We start from the raw sequence: 20705 nt of genomic DNA on the forward strand, positions 1-20705 counted from the left end.
AGTCTCAGTTTGCTCATCTGTAAAATGGGACTATGGGAAAGTTACTTAATGTCTGAGTCTCAGTTTGCTCATCTGTAAAATGGGACTATGGGAAAGTTACTTAATGTCTGAGTCTCAGTTTGCTCATCTGTAAAATGGGATGGTACATTAATAGCACTTAGCACAGTACCTGGCACATAATTAACACTCCACAAATGGGAGCTATGGTTCATACCATCATCCTCCCTCACCTCGATCCCATTCTTCCCTACCTTCTCCACCAAGTTACCATTTGTGCCTTCAGCTAGAGCCCTGTGGCCTCCCGACTACAGGCGGCCCCTCCAGGTGGGCAGTGTGGGGCTAACACCTACTATTCTTCAAGACTCAGCTCAGGCCCCCAGAAGAAAGCTTTCTGTATTTCAAACTCCCATAAGCCCCAGTCACTCCTTTTATCACAGTCTGTTTACCTGACTACAAATATTGTGAGGGCAAGGTGCTATCTTTCATCTCTGTCCCTGGTGTCTGACACACATACACTGATTCATTCAACAAATATTTGTTGAGCACTGAGTCCTCACTCTGTTGTCCTAGTGCTGGGACATCACTTTTTCCCTTCCCTTCGACTGCCAGGATCTTGATTCTCTGGCCTTGGGACACCCCAAGATGCTGGGAGAGCACATCTGTCTGGTAACCCTCTTGCTTCTTAGAGCCACTCAGGGGCTCTTTCCTGAGGGCTGGTGGGGAGAGAGAGACCCGGGGAAGACGACCAGGAGTCTGGGGGCTTTGCAAGTAGGTAAGAGATAGCCAGGCAGGCCTGGCGGAAGTTCTGCCAAATGGCATGTCCTCATGCTCCTGTTTTCCTGCCGAGTCCTGACATTAGCTCCTCTTGTTTCCAACAAGGCCAGGGCTCAGCCACAGCACATCACCTCTGTCTCTGGGGCTCCCTTCCTGCACTGCTTGCACTTCCGGCATCGGGTTTACGCCCTGCTCCTTCCCTTGGCTGGCCCAGGTCCACAAAGGCGGTCCATCCCGGTCCCGGGGATGAGATGCCCAGATTCTGCAGCTCTGATTCTGAATCGGAACCAGGGTTTTCCCACTATTGAGAAACCCTTGCTGGGCTCTAAAACGCATCTCTCTTGCTTAAGTTACTTCCTGTGGCTTGAAATCAGGGAGGGGGGGCTGTGTTGGGAGCAGGCTGGGTGGAGAGGCAGCTTCAAGGAGACAGCGGGGGAGGAGAGGCCAGGCTGGAGCTGAGCCGGGAGACACGGGGCTGGCCGCAGGGCTGGCCGGGCCAGGGAGAGGAGAGAAGGGCTGTGAAATGATTCGGAAATTCGGGGCGGGAGCGGGGAGAAGAAGCACCAGGGCACAGGCGGCACAAGGCCAAAGGGTGTGCTGGCGAGAGCCCCCCAGAATTCTGATACCCTGAGGGTGAGGAAGGCCAAGGGGGGGGGGGATGGCTGGCTTTCACACATAAAATCTGGAAGGGTTCCATATGCATAGGGGGGAATGCTGAGAGGGCCCGGGCCGCCCAGCTAAGGAGGAATACAGCTCCCCTTCCAGCCGGGGAAGTCAGTTCATCGCAGACTCAGGGGGCTACTCTCTGCCTACCCCCTGCCTTCCCTCTAGACACATCACTACCCATTTCCTGTTGTGATTTTAAGCACACACATAACACAGGCACACAAAGAAACAGGGAGGGCTAAGTGAAGCTGGCCAGCTGGACTTGGGGACTCATTTCGCAACTTTGCTGCTTGTAGCCTTGGGGGCCTTTTCTGCCTCCCCTCTCCTTCCCACATGCGGCATGATGCAGGGAAGAGACCAGAGGACCCCAGAGGGCCCTTCCAAAGCATCCCCTCACACCCTAAGTGATTTCAGCAAAACTTCCTTCCTTTAAGGCCTCTACGTGCAGCGTCAGAACCTTCCCTCCCCACACACACTGCTTCCGAGGGCCCCATTTCTGCAGGCTGCCCTCATTCTTTTTATGGGGAAAACATCCTCAGAGCCAGGGGAAGACAGGTCAGAGGAGCACAGCTAAGGCAATGCAGGGATGGGGGTGGGGAGGTTGGGAGGGTGGGTCAGTCTACTGACCTGACCCCCAGCCCTGCCTAGGGGCAGCCCTGCAGGGGCCTGGGCAGAACCTACGGTTTCCTGAGCCAGTGGTCAGTGGTGAGAGGCACAAGAGGCAGGCCGGGCCTGGCTCAGCTATTATCAGGGCTACTGAACCCTCTGGGTCTCAGTTTCCACAACTTCAGTCTTCTGTGTATCATTTTCAAAATGCTTGCCACGGTCATATACAGCTGATACTATTATTTACCTACTGTTACTGTACGTCAACTCACGTCTCTTATTTTGCTGCATCTTAAGCCATCTATGAAATCATAGATTTGATGTGCTAGTTATAGGAGTCTCCTAATGTGCATTACATAAAAACGTAACCATAACAATAAAAACATGCATGTCCACGTACCACCGAAAATCAAGGCATCCCTGCTTTGGGAAAGCCGGTACCAGACTGAGGGGTCAGCCTCAGTCCTCCCTAAGGGTCTTCTGGCTCTCACTACCATGTTTCCAGAATCAGAATCCACAGAGACCTCCCCATGCTGCTGGGACAATGGCAGAAAGGAGGATGGGCCCTGGGAATGCATCCCGGGAGGGAGGAGGAGGGGTGAGGACTTAGCCCCCAAAGCCCCCCTCTCCCCCCGCCCCGGGCCAGGCCAATGAAAGTCACAGACAGAGGAAGAAGTGTTGGCAGCCGGGGCTCAGTTAAGGGAGGAAAGCACGTGCGCACGCGCGCACACATGCACACCCCCTTCCAGAACATGTGAGGAAGTGGGTCAGAAAGTGTTCCCCAACTCTTGAGTAGAAACAGAGAGAAGGAGCTGGGATCAAGACAGGAAAAAGCAGGAGCTTCGACCCCATGCTGGCTCCATGGAGCCTCTCCTGGAGACTGCAGCGACCACTGAGCATGGCAAGGTCTTGGAGGGGCCCTCTGAGGGCTCTCGGGACTCCGAGCGGGTCTGGAGCACACATGCCCTAGGACCCATGTGAAACCGGCTCACTTCCTGGCCTCCTTCCTTTTTTCTATTCTATTTCTGTTACCAGAGTTTTCTCTGGGGCAGGCTCCCCTTTCTTCCCACACCAGCAAGTAGGCTCTCTCTGCCTCTTGGCCTCTGGGGCCCCAGCACCTCTCAATTGTCACCCTCCCTTCTGCATGGGGCTCCCTCCCAGAGGTGCAGTGGAGGTCATGGTCATAGCCAGGAATGATATGATTGCAGGGAGAGCTCCCCTAGGAGGCAGAGAGAAAGCAGGAGAAAGCAGCAGCCTTTCTTCTTCATCCCCCCTTGGGGAGCTAATTACAGGCCAGCAGCCCACTGCACAGGTGAGTGCCTGGGATCAGCCACCCGCACACCAGGACAGGCCACTCAGCTTCTCCTGGGAAGGGGCTGAACAAGGGATGGGGGAGGATGCTAGGGGAGAGACACTTCCGACATCCTCATCTCAGGGCCCATAATTAGTCTGTGGGATGAGAGCAAAACAACTATCCTCAGGGTGACAGCCAGACATCCAGGCGGCATGGGGGGTGGGGTGGGGGCAGGGAGGAGGGACAGAGGCTGGGGCAATGGGAACCCACTCATCTACAGGACTAGCCTCCCTCCCCAGAACCTTGGTCTGTCCCTGCCTCCTGGACTCTGCCCCAGAGGGGCCCAATGAATCTAGCAGACTGGGAGGCAAGGCTCTATTTGCCAAGGGAGGGGTACCCTCCTGAGCTTATTTCCTGCTTCTCCTTTGGCAGAAGGCAGGAGAAGGGGCCAGGCCAGAGCAAAAGCCGAGAAGTTTCCCATCAGGGTGCCCTCGCCAGCCGCCTACCCACGAGCCCATCATCTGGCCCTGAGGCAGGGCCAAGGAGGGAGCTGCCAGAGCTGTTTGCCCAGACAGGCCTGTTGGGTGGGGCCATCAACAAGGAGCAGGGAGAGGGCAGCTGTCTCTTGGGGTCTCGCCCTGTGCTACCCTAGCTGCCACTGGGTTCCCTGATCTGCCCAACCAAGCGTGGCAGCCCCCAGCCTGGCATTCCAAGAAAGACATGTCCAGTCACATGTGAGCCCTGGTGACCAACAGCCCAGAGACACCCCTGGGACGCTCTGGAGGAGCTGGACCAGACGATGAGGCCGCAGAGGGCTCTCAGGAACCGCTGCTAGTCCAGAACTAAGCCCGTGTGTCCTCCTGGGATCTGTCTTCTGTGGTGATCATCATACAGGGAGGCAATGAAGAACTTCAAGATCTTCTAGCAGACCCAAGGTTCACAATTCTAAACCTTATGGGTTACCTCTTGCTTTCACTTCAACTGATCTGCTCTGGACAGGCAAACTCAAAGCCATGATGCAGATGAGGAAATCAAAGCAGGCACACCTTGATTTACTCAAGATCACAGATCAAGTTACCATCCTTCTCGGGGGTCAGGTCAACCAAGGCCAGATGTTCCCCCTCATCTCTGCAGTGTGCTTCCTGGAATCGTGATGGTGCCAGATGTTTCGTTCATTTATGTAACAGCATCGGACATGAGCAGGGCTGCCTCAGGCAGTGGTCTAAGCCCTGGCCCCACCCCTAGGTGTAGCCCTGCTTCCACCCCTAAGATAGCAAAGTACAGCCCAGGGAGAGAGTTCGAATGGAAACATCCCAGAGGTCCTAAAATATCCTGTGGTCCCAGTGCTCTCTGCTCCTCTCCTAGTCTCAGTCACTGCCACAAAGCCCCCCAAACAGCCGAAGGACCCCCACCGCCACACTCACCCTGCAGCAGTGGGTCCATTCTGATGATGGCCCCAAGGAAAATAACAGAGCCAGGGGATAGACCCGGCCAGGCCCTGGCATCTTTGCCATCAGCCACAACCTAGCAAGGCTCTGCCTGGGCTCCAGGCCCTTTCTTTCCCTTGCCCTGGCTCCTGCTTCATGGGAAAGCCCCTCTGTGGTCTAATGAACACTCTTCCCTCTGAGAGGGGACAGTCCCTGGTCTCTGGAGATTGACCGTTTGTGGCCCCCTTAGCCCTCTTCCTTGGCTCTGGCCCAAAAATCAGGAGCCATCTAGAGACCTGGCTCAGAGAGAGGGAAGGAAGCAGAGCCATCAGTCTGCCTCTGACCCCCAAATAGGTGTCATTTTGTGCAGCCCCTTGCCTTGGTCTCGGTCAAGGGCTTTTTATTTAGACTCCTGCCCCAGACAGGGGTCATCCCATCTAATCCTCTGCCTCTGTCTCAGGCAGGCTCCAGCTTGCCCCATCTTGCCTGCCCTCCCCTGCTCTCCAGACTGGGAGCAAGCGACTCACGGTGCAGACTGAGGGAGATGTTGATGGTGTGCTCATCCACGAAGCCCTTCAGGCCAGGCATGCGGGCACACTTGAGCTGCGTCTGGGCAGCACTGTCCCCAACATGCACCCAACACACAGTCTCGTTGGCGTAGCTGAAGTCCATGGCTGTGGTCTGCCGCGTACTAGTGGGTGTGATGGTAGACACTTGGGCCCCACTCAGGTATGTGGCCAGGATATTCTGGGAGTTGGCAATCAGCAGCACGGGGGGCCGGTCTACTGGCTCTGTAGATGAAGGAGAGAAGGGGCTATGTGGCAAGGGACTCTTCTAGGACATCTCAGGCCGCCCCCCTCTCCAGGAACAACTTGGGGGCCATCTATCGCTGTGGCCACAGGGGACTCCACCTACCGTTCTTGGCCTTACAGGAGCGGTTGTCTGGCTGCAGGAGGTACCCTTCCACACAGCCACATGTAAAGGAGCCGTCTGTGTTGGTGCAGAGCTGGCTGCAAGTGCCGTATATTGAGCATTCGTCAAAGTCTGCGGGGAGAGGGGCAAAAGCGCGGTCATCTCCAGTGTAATGAGGGCAGGGAAGTGGGTGGCCTCAGACATCACCAGTGGGGCTGTCCATCCTTATGGCTACTTTGGAGGACAATTTGGCAGCATCTATCACAAGGAGAGATGTGCGAACTTCATCACCTAGCAAGTCCAGACTTGGAATCGGTCCCTAGTGAAACACCCACACACACGCACGTCACCCATTCATTCAGAAAAAGACTTCCTGAGGACCTGCTCGATGCCAGGTACCGTCCTAGGCTCTGAGGATACAGCCATGAATAAAATATATTCAAACTCACGAAATTTAAATTCTGATAATAAATGAAATATTGGCATTTCCATAATAAATGAAATAAAAAAGTAAACTATATGTTAGAGGGGCTAGTGTAGTGGGAAGTGGCTGGTGGGAAAACTGTTAAGCAAAGATTGGGGGAGAGAATGCAGGCGGTGGGTTGTGATTTTAGGGATGGCCTCCCTGAGAAAGTGGCATTTGTGCAAAGAGCCCAGGGAGGTAAATTTAAAACAGAAGAGGACGAACTGTTCGTGACAGAGAGAAATTGGGACATCTCACTCACCAAGAGGGAGATGGCCAAGCAAACTGTGGTAACAGTCATACTTCATAGTGGTTTCTAAAAGACCGAGGTAGATCTCTGCGTATTAATATGGGAAACTCTCTAGAATGCACCGAGTGAAAAAACTGAGGAAAGGAACGTACGGTGTGCTATTTACGTGAAAAGAGCACACGCATGTAAACAGTGCTTTCAACTCGATTATCTGCAAATACGTGCATACCAGCGTACAGAAAAAGGCCTGGAGACAGAGGCAGCAACCTGATAACAGAGCTGACGGCCAGAGATGGGAAAGGGAGCAGAGCTGAAGAGGATTGGTCAAAGGGGGCTTCGGTTTTACCTACAATGCTTTAAGGTTTTTACAAGAAAACTCACATATACCACGTATGAAATTTGAAGAGGAATTCAGAAATCTGGTGACACCAAGTGGTTAGGGCTCACAGCCATGGCCCTGGTGCCGCAGGCCGGGAGAGCCAGGCCTCCTTCTCTGGTCCCTTATTCCTCATTTCCCTCCTCCGCGCTGGCCCCGCCCCACGCCCGCCCCCAGCCACGCCCCTCAGCAGGCCCACGCGCAGGCACAAGGCTCACGTACCTTTGCAGGTCTTGCCGTCCGCCTGCAGCTGAAAGCTGCTGTTGCAGTAGCAGGTGGGCCCGTTGAGTGTGGGGACACAGTGGTGCTGGCAGCCGAGCTGAGAACAGGGTCCTTGGAGCTCTGTGGGGGGGGCAGGCAAGACGCACTCAGGCCCCCAGACTGTCACGGTCCCCCAACTCCAGTCAACTCTTGGGAAACCACTTCCGAGGCCCGCAGGGTGGGAGACAGAAGAGGCTTCAGGAATCATCTAATATATTTGCAAGTGAGGAAACTGAGAGCCAGGGAGGGTATAAGATGGGCCCAATATATATATTTTATATATATAATATAGTGAATTATGGCTTAGAAGCCGTATCTGCCTGCTCCGGTTGCTCTGGACTCCCTCCATCCCCTAAGAGAGGGGTTCTGGCACTTGCTGGGGTCAGCAGGGAGTGAGGACAGGGAGTCTCAGTCCCTTCATTTGCCTCTTATCTGCACTGCCTAGGTACTATAGTGCTGGCTTCAGGGTTGACGGTGAGGAGTGGGCATGGGATGGGGTCTCTGCCCTCAGGATCCCAGCTCTGGTCTGGAAGCACCCCTCCAGCCCATCCCTGGAGGCCTCAGAGAGAAGGTCCAAGGTCCAGGTGGAAAATGGGAGGAGGAGAAAATTGGTTCCCTCAGGACCTTTCTCTAATCTTCCTCCTGCCACTGACCCACTTCCACAGGGGAGACAGAAGGGAATGAAACAGGAGGGGGAAGAGGTGGGAGAACGGCTGCCCCCCCAGACCAGCGACCCAATTAATGGCCTTGCGTGGGGCCAGGCGGCCTGGCCACAAAGATCCCTTTGTCCGGTTGCCTCACTGCCTCACACCCCCACTCCCCCCCGCCCCCCCACCTAGGAGAGAGAGCTGCCCGAGATGCTAAGATGTTTAGAGGCACTAAGCCTGCCAGGAGGAGCTGGGATGGGGGGCCAGGCCCCAGTTATTTCCTCTCCTCCTCGCCTCTACCCAAAGAGCCCAAAGGTGCTGCCTGGCCAGCCTTTCCCCACAAAGTGGGGTGGGGGAGTGAGGGTGGGGGCAGGGACGATATTGTTTGTTCAAGAAAATCTAGAAAAGAATTTCTCTTCTGGACATGTGGCAGGAGGATAAGGAGGCCCAACCTCTCTAATAGCAGAGAAGGGAGTTCAAACCCTACGTTCTCGAGGTTCTTTGTTGTTTTTGATGCTGACAAAGTATTAAAAGGAAACAAACCTGAACCCGTACCATGCGATAAGATTCGATGGGCATGGTTATTAAAGTCAGCCCCTAGGCCCGAGCTCTGCATCCCATCCCAGGAGCTCTAGACAATAACATGCCAACTCGACCCAAGGAAAGGATACAAATCTCCCACGAACTCTTTGCTCTGCACTCCCTGCCCTCAGTGAACAGGGTCCAGATGTGTCCCCTCCCACAAGCAGAAGTTTCTGACGGGCGTACCAGCGCAGGACGCCACCCACCTGGCAGTTTGCTCCGGTTCTGGAGGCCTTGAGCTCAGCAGAAGGGAGAAGTCGTCATTCCCTGTCCCTGCCTCGCAGGCCCGAGGCTCTGTCTTCATGACAAAACCTCCCCTGTTGCTCAGGAATGGCCCAGGTTCTCCCTGGCCCACAGGGGCCTTCAGGGGAAGAACAGTAGAGCTGGTGACCTGAGCTGCAGAGGGGAAGGGACCTATCCTCCTAAAGTCCCCTCCTCAGTCTGGGTGACCTTCCCATCAGGCCGCTTGAGAGTGTCTCAAAGATCTGCACTTCCTGCAGCCTGAGCGGGACAGGGGTGGGGGTGGGGAATGCCTTCGGGGGCACTGGCCAGGAGGCAGGTGATCCAAGCACCATATCCTCACCACCAGCACCAATCCCGGCATCTGCCCTTCCCTATTCATACTCAGCTTTCATGTAAGAAACCATTTGAAGCCAGAATCCCACTATTTACAACAACAACAAAGGATGAAAATAGTGCCGAACTCTCATTTTACAGGCAGGATCCTGGGGTCCAGAGGGAGAAGGAGTGACTTGCTCAGGCACACACAGCCGGAAGAGAAGTGCCCAGGCCAGGCTGATCCCTGAGGGCTGCTGACCCAGCCCCAAGCCCAAAGGCCCGCTGATTTGGGAGAACTGGAGCAGGACAAGGCCTCATCCCCACGGCAGGTGTGAGGACAGTCCTCAGATGCTGGGCCTCCAAACCCACCAAGTGCACAGCTGAGAACTCCCGGTGTCCATCTCCCAGGGCAGGAGAGGCAGAAGGGCCCTTACCTCGGCAGTGGGGCCCCTCGTCTGACCCATCTGCACAGTCCTGGACCCCGTTGCAGAGGCGGGACATGAGAACACACAGCTCGGTGCCCAGGCAATTGTGCTCGTTTGGCTGACATCGCTGGGCCTTACTCTGTGGACCTGCGGGCACACAGAAAGGCCAGATGAGTAAGCCGGCTACACGGTCTGGCCGGCTGTCCCCCCGGGGGTGGGGATGAGGACAGAGAGAGTGTCGCTTCGGACACCTGTACTTCTTCCTTCTCAGGAGGCCTCAGGGGCCTAGAGCTTTTCTATACCATTCCTGATGAGAGCCGCGCAGCCGGGGGAGGGGAGAATTTCGCCTTCCGCAGAGTCCACTCCCCATGCACCTGGTCCCCATGGAGCCCAACACCTCCATGTTGTACACTCAGGAGACAGGATGAGGTTTAGAAGTGAGAGGGCTGGAAGAGCCAAGGAAAGCAGAGTCCATGGTGGGGAGGCACTCATGTTAGAGAACACCACCTTCCCATAGTTCCCCAGGGCCGGGAGCATGGGGCTGAAAGCCAGACCAAGTTACCTAGAACCACACTGTCCAGCACATAGCAACAGCCATATGTGGCTCTCGAGGACCTGATTGTGACAGTTCGAACTGGAATATAAAATACACCCTGGCTTTGGAGGACTTAATACCACACACACACACACAAAAGAACACAAAAGACCTCATTACCAATATTCCATGATTAAAATACGGAAATAATAGTATTTCAGATACACTGGGTCACACACAGTTAAAATTAACTTCACCTACCTACTTTTACCTTTTCTGGTTTTTATCTATTTTTATTTTTATTAAGTAGGCTCTCTCCCCTCAACCCCCAGCACAGAGCCCAAGGTGGGGGCCCAAACCCACGACTCAGAGACCAAGACCTGAGTCGATACCAAAAGTCAGACGTCCAACTGCCTGAGCCACCCAGGCGCCTCTTCTTTTACCGTTTGTAAAGTAGCTACTAGAAAATTCCAAAATTGCATGCGTGGCTTGCATTACACTTCTACTGGACGGCACCACTCTAGATGACCGACCCCAGAGCCTGCCCGATAGAAGGATCTGGGAAGCGTCAGAGGTTGTGGCCCACTGATGATGGGCCTGGGGTGGCAGGATAGAGCTCCTCAGGGAAGCCTAAGGAGGCCATGCAGACTAGGATGCTGGCTGAGCCCAGGGGACTGGGGTACCGACCACGACTTACGGACTCCCACAACAGACAGTGTGTGTGAGAGAGAAAGTGTCTGCGTGTGCGTGCATCTACCCACGTGTGCCTGGGGAGGAGTGTGCAGCTGGAGTCTGAGTCTGAGCTTGCTCTTGAGTGTCTGGGGTCATCTGTCTGAGGTTGGGCTTCTGCATCCCCATTTGTAGGGCATAAAGGTGGCATCAGTCAAGAAGACTCCAGGCTGCACTTGAACTTAGCCAAAAGCGAGAAGCGATGAGACTCCAGGCTGAACCACCTTCACCATAGAAACGCTTGCAGAGTATCTCTGGCCCCACCCTTCAAAGGCAGGGTATGGGGGTGAGGCAGAGAGAACTGGTGGCTCCCTTTCTGGCCCTAAAATTACCCCTGATAATTGCGGGTGAGGGTATGGGGAGAGGACAGGGGACAGAGCTGGAGCAGGATAAAGCTATGAGAAGGAACAGGGACAGACCTAGGAACGCAGGGTCTCCTAGATCATGGCCCAGATGAGCCAAGCAGGGAGAGGCTGAAGGTGGAGACCCCAGGACTCTGCCAGCTGCCCAGGACTCTGGGGTCCTGCCAGCAAGTCCTCCACCCCCCACTGGCAGGGTAAAGGCTGGGTGGGGACCTTTCTCCCAGTTTAAACAGCTGCCTCTGATTACAACACTTACTGGGGCAGGGGAAGGCGGGGGTGGCGGGAAACGCACAGGGGTGGAGCTTCTGGTACAGAGACTAAGCAAAGCCAGTGGCCTTTGGCCTGGGAGCGTGAGGATAGGAAGGGGACGCAGCAAGACCTGGGGGGCACTTATCAAGAGTCAGAAGTCTCCGAGATGGGAAGAAGAGGACCGAGCCAAAGGGCAGGGAAGTCAGGCTCTCTCTCCTTCCGGCAAAGCTGTCAGCCCAGACAACAAAGTCCCTGCCAGGCTTGGGGGTGCAGCCGTTAACAGAGCAATCCGAGGTGCCATTTCTGAGCATGTCAGGCACCATGTCGGGCACTTTGAAGAGGGGTAGAGTTTTAGCTGTGTCATGGGCAAACAATCACAGAGCAAGGTCCACACCGGGCTAGAGGTCAACTGTCCTTATCCCAAACTGCCTGGGCCAAAACGAAAAGGTGTTTAGGGGGAGGGATGAGAAAAGGTACTTACAAATCTCAGGGGCCTCGTCAGAGCCATCCGGGCAGTCCCTCTCACCATCGCACCGCCAGCCCTTTGAGATACAGGTGATCTGGTCTCTGCAGGCAAACTGCTTGGGGCTGCAAGTCTTAGGGGCTAGGAGTAAGGAAAGAAAATGAGGGTGGAAATGAAGGATGGAGGCCTTAAAGTCCCCTAGAGCTCCTATTCCTTCCCCAGCATCAGTCTCCATGTGGCCCAGACTCTGAGCTGCAGTCCAGGGGCCTAGGAATGGCAGGGGGCTGGGGGTCGATCCTGAACACTGTGTGCCTGTGGTAGGGGTAGGGGAAGGAGGCAGGGAACACATTTTACAGCCCCCGATCCAGCCCCATATGCTGCCTGTCCAGTGTGTCCCTCCTTCAGTCATCAGGGTCAAAGCCCTTGCTGTTCTGCGTGGCTCTGGTTGGACACCAGCAGCCCCAGCTTTGCCGACAGGGTGACGGTGAAGAAGGCGCATTTAGGCCTTTGACATGTTTCCTCTTTATCTTCCTTTCCCTCCAACTAGAAGCCCAGAACTGCCTTTTTGTTTTGTTTTGTTTTGTTTTGTTTGAGTAAGTTCTACACCCAACATGGGGCTCAAACTCATGACCCTGAGATCAAAAGTTGCATGCTCAACCGACGGAGCCAGTCAGGCATCCCAAGAGCTGCTCTTTTTTAACCTCTCTGCTCAGTGTGCCCTCTGGGACACTCCTAGTCCCTGAAACCCATCACCCTGCCCATCTCCAAGTCCTAACCACCAGGCCCCTGGACAGGAAGTGTTGGGGGGAGCAGTGCCCTTGGCACAGCAGTGACTTGGAGATTGTATCAGCAGAGGTACAGGAGGGCATGGTGGGGTGGGGTGGAGGGTGGGAAAGCCCAGCCTCCACCTCTGTTCTCTAAAGACACAGCTTCCCTTGCTGGTGAAACCTCAGGGAGGACTTTCAACAGATGTCGTGCGAGATAAGAGGCACCTAAGACGGCTCAGGAGGCCACAGCTGGAGATCCAAGGAAGGAGAAGGACCAGGGTAACCTACAAGAGCTGGTTTCAGTCCAGGATGTCTTTGCCCCAGCCTTCACCCCCACCAGCCTTCCTCTGCTCCTACTCAGATTTCCTACCTCCTTCCTCAAGGAGGAATTAAGAATGGTAACACTAACTCTTATTGTGAGCTCAGCATGTGCTGGAACTGTGGTAAACCAGTTCTTTCCATGTATCATCTCATTTAATCCTCTCCACAATATGACAAAATAGTTAATACTAATACTGCCATTTCATAGATGAGGAAACTGAGCCCCAGAGAGGGTAGGGTCACATGGCAGGCAAGTGACAAAACTAGGACTGAAACAAGTGAGCCAAGTCTATGCTTTTAATCAGTGAGGTCCCCATCAGTCTTCCCACTTGGAGGTATTCCTTCCAACCCCATCACCATGGCCTCCATGGGAAGAAAAGTCCCCTGCTCTCCTTTGTTCCCACCCAGGGCTGGGTTCCCAGTCTCCCAGCCCATCGTCACCTTTTCCTCAGCCCGTGGACGATTCCAGCTCTATTCAGCTGGTGTGCACTGAAGACCAGCTCTGTGTTAGGTGCTGTACGGGGCACTGGGGTGCCGAGAAGGAGTGAGGTGCCCCCTTGGGATCCCCAACCCCCCTGGGAAGACAGCTGTACACAACTAACTCAAATGCAGGGCAGAATGAGCTCAGGGCTGGGACAGAGCATAAATAAAGTATGTCAGGGCTCTGAGCAGGAAGGGATAGAGTCTGAGGAGGGCCACACGGAGACGATGGCCTCCCTCCCTAACCCCCATCTCTGGCAGAGGGGACTGCACTCAGGCCCCTGGCCAGGATGAGAGCCGAGTTCAGGAAACACATCAGGGATGGCCTAGCCAGGCTCCCCCACCCCCTCCCCTACCTCCCACCCTGAGCAGGGAATAAAGGCCCCTTGAGGAGGTGGATAATGCTGAGTTCATTGCCCCACTGGGCCAGCTGTGAGGTCTTCCCGGGAAACAGCCCGCCAGCCTAGTTAGCATGCCGGAGACCGGTCCTCTTCCCCTGGCCAGCCGAGACTGGCTGGGGGGAGCCGGTGGGGGGGCGTAGAAGGGGCTGGAATGGGACTAAAGGCAGATGGGCTGTTTGGAGCCCAGAAATGGCCCCCATGCCACCCCCACCCCTTCACATGGATTTAGTCCATGCCCCCACTCCTCCCCAAGGCAGAACTCACAGCCCCGTGAGGTCACTGATTGGCCACTCCAACCTCCCCTCCATTCCATGTCCCTGCCACGATCTCCCCTCCATTGGCCTTCACTTTGCTCCCCCCCCAGCTGCCCCCACCCCCACTTTTGGCCTAAACTCAGCAGAGGAAACAGCAGCTGGCAAACTCCGAAAGCTGGAATGAGAGAGATTCACAAACCAGATGTGCTCTTGCGGAGGGAGGGGAGTGGGGGATGGGGGGAGGGAAAGGGAGAGGAGCACTCGGGCCCTTGTCCCACAGCAGCACTTCTTCGGGCCCAGGGCAGAGGGACTTGGGGGTGCTGCACTGCTCCCAAGGGACAGGGCAGCCCAAGAATCTCGGAGAGATATGTGAAAGCACTTCCTTCCTGTCCAGGATGGTGGAGAAAGCCCCAGGAATCTGGAGTTTGAAGGCTGAGGCCTGTCTTTGATTTCCTTCAGGGGGAGTGGAGGAAAGAAACAACTAACCTACTTTGGGGCAGTCTACACAGCCAAGAGAAGCCTCCCTCAGAGGTGGGAGGGAGCTGCAGTGGGGGTGGGGTAGGGAAGGCACTTGCAACCTGCTCGGAAATCCCAGCCAACCCCACTCCCCTGGCTGAGCCTTCTGCCTCTGACACCAGCACCCAGAAAACCCACCTCTGTGGCTTGCCGCTTAGGTGAGGGAAGCATGCGGTCCCAAATTCAGGAGCAAACCAGCCACCAGCCTCCCCTGCCTGACCCCCTCACAAAAACCGGGGCTTCCTAATGATGGGAGCTAACACTTTTTAACCTGGTCACTATGCGTCAGACACTGAACTGAAACACTGGTACATGTGAACTCACTTAAATCCTCACAACCCTGGGAGGTGGGTACCATTGCGATCTCCCTCGTACAGTTGAGGAAACTGAGGCACAGAGTGATTTAGTAACTGAACAAACAGGTGGTTTCCTCACTGGCCACGAGGATGGGGCCAGATGAAAAAGGATGAAGAAAAGGAACCAACAGGGAGAATATTTTGGTTCTCTGGCACTAGGAGTAGAGAAAGAGATTGTAGGGGGTGGCAGTGACCTTCAGGGCTCCTTGGAGAGGAGCGAGTGGTGGAGGAGGCAGAGAGGGACAAGAACAGAACAGTGAGGGAAGACAGAGGAAGAAGAAGGAGGAGAGGACTGGAAAGGAAGGAGAGTGAGTGAGGTTGCGGCGAGAACACCAGGACACAGGGGCCGTCTGTTCTCAGCTTTGCCTGGAGTTGAATGTGACTGCCATGCTAAGTCTGGCCAACACCCCTGCTCCCCCCTCAAACCCAGGCACCCAGCCCAGCCATGGCCCCCAGGGCCACCAAGCTGGAGCCAGGACAGGAGGTGTAGGCTTGGGTGTGTGTCCAGACACAACACGGACCCCACTGCCCTGCCTGAGCCTTGGCTGTCGTCCTCTGTCCCATTCTGGGACCTTGGGGGTGGGGTGGGGAAGACAGGGTAAGAGTGCCTGGCCAGAGAAGAGAGGATGACAGGAAAGAACAGACCCTGAGGGAGACTTCTCCAAAGGAGGAGACCCAGCCATTGATCCCTTTGGGAGCAGTGAGGGTGAGGAAGGAAGCTGAGACCTCAGATGGCGCTTCTTCCTAAAAGACCAGGAGACTTGAGGCCAGGAAGGCGTGAAACAGACTCTGAGGCCCTTTTCAAGAGCAGATGCAGCAGAAGGAGAGATAGGCCCTTGGCCGGAGGGATATTTTCTAAAGGGAACCACAGGAGCTATCTAAGGGAACTGAGGAGCCTGGGGGGAGGTCAGGAGCTGGGGGGCAGAGCCTGCAGGAATCTAAGCTTTCAAACACACGGGGTGGGGCAGCAGGGCCTCCTAGACCCAAACGAGAGCTTTTCACTGAATTTTATGTATTTTGGGTGTTACCCGGTGGCTCCTTCCCTGCAGCTCAGTGAGGCTCAGACACATTTTTGTCATTCCTGAGTCTGGGCCTCTGCTTTGCGGCCTGGACAGACGTACAGACGGGATGGCTTGGATTGCCAGGGAAGGGGAAGGGTCTCCCCCTCCATCCTGAGTCAATATTGACTCAGCAGGACATTAGTCTGACCAGTGACCTCCCCACCATCTTTTCCTTTCCCCATAAGTAAAATCCGGAGCCCTTGAAGGCCTCCGGAGGTCATCCTCTATCTCTCACCGGGCCTTTACGAGCCGGCTCCACCTACCCCCCAACACACACACATGGTTTATGTTCAGCAGAAGGAGAAGCTCTGAGCCCCCGCCTTATTTCCCACACCTTTCTCTTCTCAGGTCATAAGGAAGTTCTGCCAGAAGTCTAACCTCCCCGTTTCCTCTGACAGATCTCCTTTCCCCTGTTACTCAGCCCACGAAGGGTATCAAGTTCCCTTCCTCCAGAAACATTCTCTCCAAAACCCATTCCTAAACTTAGCGGAGGGGGAAGAAGAGAGAAAAGCTTAGAGGAAAGCGGAGGGGGAACTGCAGAATGGGACATTCAGACTCTGACCTGGGAGGGGAGAATGACTCCAAAATGACGAGGGGCGAACTGCAGAGCATGTGGGAAAGCCCAGGAAAGACGCCGGTTCCTAGGTACTTTTGGGGACCCCCACAGGCCTGGATGGAGGTAGATGAAGACAGACAGAGACAAATCAAGCAAGGGAGACCAAAAGAGATAAGAGAATGCCACAAAGGGTAGGCAACCAGAGAGAGATGAACTGAGAGGATGAGAGACAGTGAGAGGTCCCAAGGAGCCAAGACAGCACAAACGAATGACAGCAGACGGAGGAAAAATAGACAGGAAGGGGTCTCAGCCCAGAAGTTGCCAAGATAATGGCACCGTTGTCTTGGGATGAACCCAGAAAATAATAAGCCCCCTGAGACTCAGAGTAGGGTGGGGGCAGCATATATCCTGACTTAGGGAGACAGAGTCCCTGTCCTAGCAGTGTGTGACCCAAGGGATACCCAGAACAGGGGTTAATGCCTCCCACAGAATAGGGAGGTGGGGGAAGAAGACTGGAGCTCTTCAGCCAGGGAAGCCAAGGCCTGGGAGAGGCTCTCATCTCTCCTGAGGGAGGAAGAGGTACAAATAAATACCTCTCCCCCACCACTATCCCTCACCTCTTTCCTGGGGAGGTTTTCCACTGGTGCCAGGGGTCACGGCACCGGAAGCACTCCAGAGCCAATTGCTTCCTTCTCCAAACAATGCAGGATCCTGCTAATTGGGCTAAAATCTGGGACTGAACACAGTGGGATGGGACTAAGTTCTCCAAATGTTCACCCCCAGAACCCAGCTCCACTGGGTCAAGGACCTTGTATGGCCCCAATCAACTGCACCCAGATTCCCCCTAGTCCAGAGCCAGAAGGCTTAAAGGCTGACAAGTCCACAGAGTGAGGGGACCCTGACAAGAGATGACTAAAGGGCAATAAGCTTGGGGTTCTGATATGCAAAGGCTAAGACGGCAGCAGGAGGAAAGAAAGTTAGACTTGCATAAAGAAGGGCTTCCTAGAGGAAGTAGTTTGGAAGAGTTGAGGGGGATGTGGACCAGGGCTGGTTCTGGCCAGGACCCCAGCTGCATCCTTAAGAAGCTCAGTGACGGTAGAGGTTGGGGGGGGGGATTATATATATGGAGAAAATGGAGGAAGGGGGAGCAAGACTGGACGAAAAGGAAGTCTTGTGAAGTAGCCTCAAACATCAAAATACCTCTCTCATCCCCAAATCAATGCACTACACATTCCCGCTTTGAAAGACCAGGAGGAAGGGAAGTGTTCAAGGATCTGGGTCTGGCTGGGGAAAAAAGGAGTTTGGAACCTTCTCTCAGAGAGCCAGGAGGCAAACACCTCAGCCTCATAACTCACTTCAGCTGTGCCGCTTGTCTGGTAAATGGTAATACACTGGCTCAAGGGGGTGTGTGGAGAGGGGTGTGGAGAGAAGATGGAGAGGGGTGTGGAGAGAAGGAGGGAGTCCACCTTCCCTGAGCGTGGTCTGCTGGGGCTGCCCTTCCCACACCAAGATAATCCTAGTCTCAGCACAGTCCTCAATAACTCCCTTGCCCATCCCCCACCTCATCTGTGTCCCCATCCTCCCTGGTAGCAACCCCACTCAATTCTGCTTACTAGTGGGGTGACACTGCTCCCCCAAAAGAAGGGAACCCTGTGTGAGTTCAGGCATAGCCGACAAAGCAGAAGAGGTGGGGAAGGGCCCTAGGGCTGCTCTTGTAGGGGGAAAGCAGCAAGGCCTGTGATAGCAGCAGAAAGAAAGGTTCAACACTGAGGTATCTGGGGTCAGGAGGTTTCCTTCTTTGGAAAGCAAAGAACGTTCCATGTCTGTGGGCCCAAGGCATGAGGGCAGGGGTAGAGATAAGAGAATCCTCTAGGCTGGGCTGGATAGCACTGGCCCTACAGGTCTGTGCAATTCCCCTTTCCCACCCTTCAGAGCGGGGCGGAACCAATGGTTCATATTCCCATTCCCAAGGGAAGAGTAGTAGAGTGTGCCTGGGGAGGGGTCCTCTTCCTGGGACTTTGGATACAGTTTAGTTTGAGCTGGGTTACAGATGTGGGCTCAGTGGAAATTTTCAGAAAGGGCTGGGAGACAGTTAAGGAGAACATGACCAGTATCTCCCACTTCCACCCATCACCAACCAACCTAGAGCGTGGTAAATAGAACCACCCTTAGAACCTTGGGGGTGAGGCAACCTGGTGCCCTTCCTGAGTGGGCTGGGGACCTTTTCTGCTTTCCACAGAGACCCCTCTTGCTTTTGCCTAACTCCATCCACCCTCCATCATGGGGGTTCCTGAGGGAACTCTTAAAAATTTTTTTTCTATTCCTCCTAGAAGTCATGCACCTAAACCTTTCTGCCTTAGTTTCCCCTTCCACCTCACTGAGTTGAGAAAAAGAGGAAAGAACATGTATAACAAGGAACTCATGGGCTAGGGCTGCCTATGAGGGCTGGTCTAGAGAATACTCAGGAGAGAGCCTCTTCCTCCTCTTGGGCAGATAATTGAGGTAGTGGTGGGGAAGGGGACAAACATTCCCCAAGATGGCATCTTGTGTGTGTGCGGGGGGGGGGGGGGGGGTGTCACTGTAAATACTGCCTTTCTGGGCACAGTTACTTCCTGACCCTCTAACCTCTCTCCTCAAACTGGAGCAAGTTGGGGGGAGGGGAGGGGAGGGGAGGAGGAGAGATAATCTGATTTCAGAGAAAAACTTTCCCAATCCCAACCTGGCAAAATTTAGAAGATGGAGGAGGGGTGCATGATGGTATTGGACCCAGTTTTTTCCCTGGATGGATGGATTAAAATGACAGGAAGGGATGAGATTCCACCCTCCTCAAATCAGGGGCCCAGCCCAGCCCAACCCCATGATCCCAGCTCAAAGTTTAGGCAAGACTTGAACCAGTGACTCACAAGGGAAAGAAAAATAGCTGACATAAAGGGGGACAGGGGGCACCTCATTTCCCCAAAAGGACTATGTCCTAGCCAAAGCCCAACTACAGTATACAAAGTGTGTGTGTTGGGGCGGTGGGGGGGGGGGGGGGGAAATGGGGAAATGATGGAGAGAAATAAACACATTTACTAAAGGAGCAGGGAATTGGGGGGCAGGGGCATAGCCATAACCCCCATCCAACCTCCAACTCTCCTTCCAGTCTAAACTGTGATCAAGCCAGAAGTCAGGGAGAAAGCAGCCTTCCTCCTCCCTCCCACCTCAGCATTCCAGGCCATTCTCCAGTCCCCTTCCTCAATGATGACATCTGACGTTTTTTCATCTCAAAGCTCCCAGGAATTAAGAAGGAAAATTCAAAGTCACATAGCATCGCTGCCCCCCACCCCCAACAGCCTTATCCAGGCTACTGACAGAGGCCCTGAGAGGGAGAAGTGCCCACTTAGGAACCCAGGCGGGCAGCCCCGCTGGATCCTGGACCCAGGCCTCCAAAGCCTGGTCTCCAGGGCCCAGATTCCACACCCAAGCAGGGGGCCCTCCCCGCGGCCCTCCCTCTCCCCACCCACAGCCTTCCCCGGCCTGCCTGCCCTCTGCCCAGCGGGACAACCCTGACCCAGCTTCCCTTCCAGATTCAGAGGCCACTGCAAAGCGCCCCCCCTCCCGCCCCCTTTTGCAGCCGTACATTGCAAATCCGGATTCCTTCACATTTCAGATTGGAGGGGGGGGGGGGTGGAGGATGTAGGGGAGGAGGAGGCCCTCCCCAACCAGATATAGGAAGAGAAGGCCTCTCGATCCCAGAATCAGAAAAAAGGGGAGCCCTCTTCTCCCTTCCCAGGCCTCTGGTCTTTGTTTGGGCTGGGGGGTCCCGGAAGCATCATTTACCCAGGGCCCCCATCCTCCAAATCGGACCCCCATCCCCGCCCCCAGTCGGGCCGCTGCTGTGTCAGCTGGACTGGGATAACAAAAGGCACCCCCTCCCGCGTCTCCCTTCCCCATCTGAGCGCAGGAGTGGGGGCTGGGGAGTGGGTGTCCCCAGGGGTCCAAGGGGGCAGCGGAATCTCACTCACCGTCGATAGCGGCCGCGACGAGAGCTGAGAGCAGGGGCAGCAACAGCAGCCGCGGCGGGGTCAGCATGGTGTGGGCTGATGCAAGCAGCAGCCCCCTCCCCTTTGGGCCTGCTACTTCTTGCCGTCGCCCCCCCCCAATTGGGGGGTCCCCCTTTTTCCTCCTTCTCCCCTCCTCCTCCTCTATTCTTATCCTATCCTTAAGCAAAGAGCATCAGGGGCGTGGGTGAAGAGGTAGAGTTCAAAGCCCCTTGGGGAGGGCCTGCTGACGGGGGTGCGCCCGCCCCCTGCTCCCAAATCCAAACCCTTCACCCCCCAGCTTTTCTCTTCTCCCCTTTTTCCCCCTCCCCGAGCGAAGCTCACAGCCCCATCTCCGAGCCGCCTCCGGCTGCAAAAATGCACAATTGGGAGGA

General features: G+C 55.1%; 1 protein-coding gene across 1 annotated transcript in view; it reads right to left on the reverse strand.

Moving 5' to 3' along the window:
• The window catches only part of LOC111160101 (LDL receptor related protein 1), a 79227-nt gene extending 58865 nt beyond the window's left edge, over nt 1-20362 (reverse strand). The window contains exons 1-6 of the mRNA XM_022522937.1: nt 20296-20362; nt 11598-11720; nt 9251-9388; nt 6991-7110; nt 5683-5811; nt 5295-5558 (exon numbers count right to left, since the gene is read on the reverse strand). Of these exons, the coding sequence (XP_022378645.1) occupies nt 5295-5558; nt 5683-5811; nt 6991-7110; nt 9251-9388; nt 11598-11720; nt 20296-20362 (841 nt within the window). The remainder of the gene's footprint in view (nt 1-5294; nt 5559-5682; nt 5812-6990; nt 7111-9250; nt 9389-11597; nt 11721-20295) is intronic.
• Between the last annotated feature and the right edge of the window lie 343 nt (nt 20363-20705).

The sequence above is a fragment of the Enhydra lutris genome, unplaced genomic scaffold, assembly GCF_002288905.1.
Source record: "Enhydra lutris kenyoni isolate GAN:26980312 unplaced genomic scaffold, ASM228890v2 scaffoldscaffold74, whole genome shotgun sequence".
NCBI classification, from domain to species: domain Eukaryota; kingdom Metazoa; phylum Chordata; class Mammalia; order Carnivora; family Mustelidae; genus Enhydra; species Enhydra lutris.